This window comes from Micropterus dolomieu, linkage group LG11 (assembly GCF_021292245.1).
Source record: "Micropterus dolomieu isolate WLL.071019.BEF.003 ecotype Adirondacks linkage group LG11, ASM2129224v1, whole genome shotgun sequence".
In the NCBI taxonomy this organism is placed as follows: domain Eukaryota; kingdom Metazoa; phylum Chordata; class Actinopteri; order Centrarchiformes; family Centrarchidae; genus Micropterus; species Micropterus dolomieu.
In genome coordinates, this window is record NC_060160.1 from 8193999 (window position 1) to 8198806 (window position 4808).

Here is a 4808-nt window from a genome sequence, read left to right on the forward strand (position 1 = left end):
CTGAGCACTTTAAGGACTCCTCGTCCATTTTGGCTTAAACGTTGAGATTGAAAATTCATTCTTGACCTTGGAAACAGTGATTTGCAGAATAATCTCACCACAAGGTTAATTTAGTTGCTGGGGCTTTTGAGCTTATCACACAATCTTCCTTAGCAGATGGAGTCAGCACAAGGCACAAGAAGTGAGACTGTTTCTAAGGTCATGAATGAACTTTCAGTCTCAACTATTTCATGGTTTGCTTTATTGTACGTCTTCTTACGGTTTCCCTGCCTGAGTACCCACAACCCAGCTTCCTGCTGACCATTTCTACAGCCAACAGTCTATGTCCTAAATGAACGTCAACGTTTTAAGTAAATATATGTAAACAGACCAACACAAACTGATAATGTACATTGAATCTGGTCAACAAAAAGAAGTTGTATAGTGCAGCTTCAACTTGTCTCTTCCTTTGCTTTACCTACCAGCCTGGTCACTCAGTAGGGATGTTGGCTGCCGTGGAACATGGTCCCATCCTCTGCAGCGACTCCAACATCCTCTGCCTCTCGTGGAAAGGCAGGGTCCCCAAGAGCGAAAAGGACAAGCCAGTGTGCCGGAGACGGTACTATGAGGAGGGCTGGCTCGCCACAGGGAACGGGAGAGGAGTTGTTGGGGTGACGTTTACATCCAGTCACTGCAGGAGGGACAGAACCACACCTCAGAGAATCAATTTCAACCTGCGAGGACACAACAGCGAGGTGTGGTACTGACTTCACTGTCTTTTTTTATTTAATATATTTATCAAGAGAGTAAAATACATAAATTCCACAGAAATTTTTTTTACTTTTCTCTCTCATTTTCCCCTCTGTGTTAATCCCCTTCCCACTTGGAACTCGTTCTGACAAAACTGACTGTATTTATATCTAACTCCCTATTACAGAATCGTCCACCATGATCTAAACATCAATATTTGTTACAGTATAGAGTAATAGGTCATAGTATGTTGTATAGAACACCTGACATACGTATAAGGTATGTCTCGGCATGCATTGTAAAATACGTACTGTATATTTAGCTCATCAAATATATCTCTTTACAGACTAATTTCTTAATTTTCTCTGGATGCTGACTTTCCTTCCAACTGTAGTGGGCTTAGAAATCACTTTCAGCCTGAAATGCTTTTTTAGCACTGTCCTCAGCTCATACTGTCTATTAATCATGAATGTTCCTCTGTGCAGAAAGCCACCTCTGTTTGCGAAAAATAGTAACAGTGCTTTTTGGGCTTTTGCAGGTTGTCTTGGTGCGTTGGAATGAACCCTTTCAGAAGCTGGCCACTTGTGATATGGAAGGAGGTATTTTTGTATGGATCCAGTATGAAGGAAGATGGTCTGTAGAGTTGGTGAACGACAGAGGAGCCCAGGTAGACACTTTTCTGCTATCACTTAAAGACTGACTAAAGAGAATGACAATTGAAATTATAGATTTAAAAAATGATCTGGGGCGGTTTGCCAAATAAAATGAACTTGACTTGTCATTCCAAATATATATCCTGGTATATATATTAACACATAAAACATCTGTAATGCAATTGATGACACATAAAAACTACACCAGAAAGTACTAAGACTTATGTATTATCTTATGTCCAGTATATATACACAAATGTCTTGAAGGTGAACATTTATTTACTCCAGGTGAGTGACTTCACTTGGTCACATGATGGCACTCAAGCCCTCATCGCCTACAGGGATGGCTTTGTATTAGTTGGTTCGGTCAGCGGACAAAGACACTGGTCCTCCGAAATTAACCTGGAGAGTCAAATCACCTGTGGAATCTGGACACCTGATGATCAACAGGTACACATGGTCTGGTTGAGCTTATATTAATGACTTTTTGTATTATTTAACCTTAAAAAACATAAAATAGTCATCTTTAAGAAGAAAAATTACTTCTAGGGTGAGGTAATTCCCCCTTGATTCAATTGCTATCCTTAAATACAAGATGAGATATATATATATATATATATATATATATATATGTGTGTGTGTGTGTGTGTGTGTGTGTGTGTGTGTATGTATGTGTATGTATGTGTATATATGTGTATATATATATATATATATATATATATATATGTGTGTATATATATATATATATATATTTCATCTTGTATTTAAGGATAGCAATTGTATATATGCTTTTTTCAGCACTCGTTGGGCAAGTATTTGATGCTCCAGAACATTTTCATCATGTCATCCATTAAAGTTTAATGTTCAATGTCCCCACAGGTCTTGTTTGGTACAGCAGATGGTCAAGTGATAGTGATGGACTGTCACGGACGAATGCTTGCCCATGTTCTGCTACACGAGTCTGACGGGATTGTGAGCATGTCCTGGAACTGCCCTGATTTCCTGGTCGAGGACAGCACAGAGAGCGACACGGACTCTGATGACAATATTCTGCCATTAGGTACAACAATTTCCCCCACTGCTCATATGGCAGCTTGCCACCTTGTGTTGGCCGTAGAAGGCTAATGTACTTAATTTTCTTTGTTCTTCCAAGTGCGGCGAGTCAAGCCTTTGTTGACCGTCACCTTCTTATCAGGAGATATCAGTTTAATGAACAACTATGATGACCTCTCTCCTGCCATAATTCGCTCAGGGCTGAAAGGTATAAAAATTATTCGCTGTGACATTTACCAGTATGCTCATGAATTTAGTTGTGATCATATGACCCATAACTCAGAAGGTTTTTTCACCCCTTCACTCCACAGATGTTGAGGCCCAGTGGTGCTCCCAGGGAGACCTCCTGGCTGTGGCCGGTATGGAGAGACATGGGCTTCCTCCTGACTCTGCCTGCTCGTCCATGATGAGAAATGCCCTTGTTAAGTTCTATAATGTCCAAGGAGAACACATCTACACCTTGGAAACTCCGGCACAGGTTAGTCCTGCATAAATTGAGGAATATAGTAGCTGTCTTGCTCAGCAATATGGAATAAAATGAATACCACAATAACCACAAGACTTTCAATTAGAGCTCCACCGAAGTGGGATTTTTAAGACCACTAAGATACCGATTTTTGAGGAGGAAAATTCACAGATCACAGATATGACGGCTGATATAGTAAATGTCTGAGCTGAATGAAAATAGAATGTGGAACGTGCACCAATTTTTTACCAGTATGACTATGCAAAGGTACTGCTTTCCTAAACAAATAACTTTATTTAAGAATATTTAAGTTAAATTAAATTGATTGATTAGAAAAGTAACAAGTCACCATAGCTGTGAAATAATAAATGCAATGAAGTAAAATGTGCAAATGTGCAATTGTTGTGTAGTTGTGTATTTACTTTCCAGTATTGCATCTTACCAACTAGTTCAACAGACTCAATCCACTACCTCACCGTCAATTAAATTTTAAGACCAAATCATAACAGAATCTTGGGGCACTTTCGATATAGAGCAGATCGACACCGATGCTGATACATTTGCCCTTATCGGCCTATAAAATTGGCCGACCGAATTATACTTTCAATATCTGTTCAAGCATTAAAATTATCTATTAATTTCTGTAGTTGATGATCATCCAACTGGATGCAAAGTCCATGTGAGCAGTCTGTCCTTGTTATATGAGTGAGTTACGGCTTCATTGCCAATAAATGTTGATTGTTGATTACTGCAGGAATTCTTTTATTGTGAAAATTTGTTTTTCAGAGACCCATCACTACCATCTGTTGGGGTCACAGAGACTCTCGTCTATTCCTTGCATGTGGACCAGCACTGTATGTGGTGCGCGTAGAACACAGGGTGGCCAGCCTCCAACTTTTATGCCAGCAGGGCATCGCCAGTGCCCTGCGAGAGGAGAAAGACGTGGGGAAACTGAACATGCCCTCACTTCTCTGCTCTTATGTCACCACTGCTTTCATACCCACCATCAAGGTGCAGAGATCCCTGATTAATTGCTGCGCAGTAACAGTCGTAGACAACTTCATACCAACTTTGTTGCACTGTGATATAGCAAAACTGCTGAATGAGAAATGTTTTTATTTAAGTGTCCAGCAATTCTACAGCCCTTTCCTCTCTTTGTTCTAGCCCCCAATCCCTGACCCCAACAATATCCGTGACTTTGTGAGCTATCCCACAGCTGGGAATGAGAGGCTCCATTGTACCATGAAGCGAGCAGAGGACAGCCCTGAGGCGGGCGGACCCTGCTACACTCTCTACCTAGAATATTTAGGAGGACTGGTGCCTATACTCAAGGGAAGGCGCATCAGTAAACTGCGGCCTGAGTTTGTCATTATGGATCCAAAAACGGACAGCAAAGCAGGTGGGACCCTCATAGGGTCTTATACTTTTTATAGGGACAGTTTCTTTGATAGACAGTAGTTCCAGTGAAAAATGTTTACAGTGAGGTTTGTGGAATATCCAGAGTAACCACAAATGAAACTCCATTACCTCCACATCTGTATTGGTTTCATAGGCATATATCTCAAGACCACAGCTCATTTATGGAGAATGTGGCTAGTGAACTCCTGGAGTCACCATGACAACAAGAGAGGGATTTCAATACAACACTCAAAAAATATCTTTTGATACATATTTGACAGATGCCAAAAGAGGAGTCAGGATTATACTTGGTATTTTATTTTTAATTTAACTGTGTATTTAACCTTAGAAAGAGCAGCTGTTTCCCCATGCTTCCGGTGTTTATACTAGGCTAAGCTAATCAGCTGCTAGCTGTAGCCTTATATTTAAAGGATATTATCATGGGATGGTGATCAATGGTATAACTATTGGCAAGAAAGTGACTAAGAATATTTCCCAAAATGTTATTT

The 4808-nt window shown here is 40.2% G+C and overlaps 1 protein-coding gene across 6 annotated transcripts in view; it reads left to right on the forward strand.

Annotated features, from left to right (window-relative positions):
* The window catches only part of tulp4b (TUB like protein 4b), a 16615-nt gene that overhangs the window by 3937 nt on the left and 7870 nt on the right, over nt 1–4808 (forward strand). For 5 of the 6 annotated variants that reach the window (XM_046063037.1, XM_046063038.1, XM_046063036.1 and 2 more), the window contains 5 exons: nt 2262–2442; nt 2536–2643; nt 2747–2913; nt 3688–3912; nt 4066–4300. In XM_046063037.1, coding sequence (XP_045918993.1) covers nt 2262–2442; nt 2536–2643; nt 2747–2913; nt 3688–3912; nt 4066–4300 — 916 coding nt within the window. Of the gene's footprint in view, nt 1–468; nt 735–1267; nt 1397–1670; nt 1833–2261; nt 2443–2535; nt 2644–2746; nt 2914–3687; nt 3913–4065; nt 4301–4808 lie in introns of those variants that run through there. The other variant, XM_046063039.1, reaches the window with a different exon arrangement.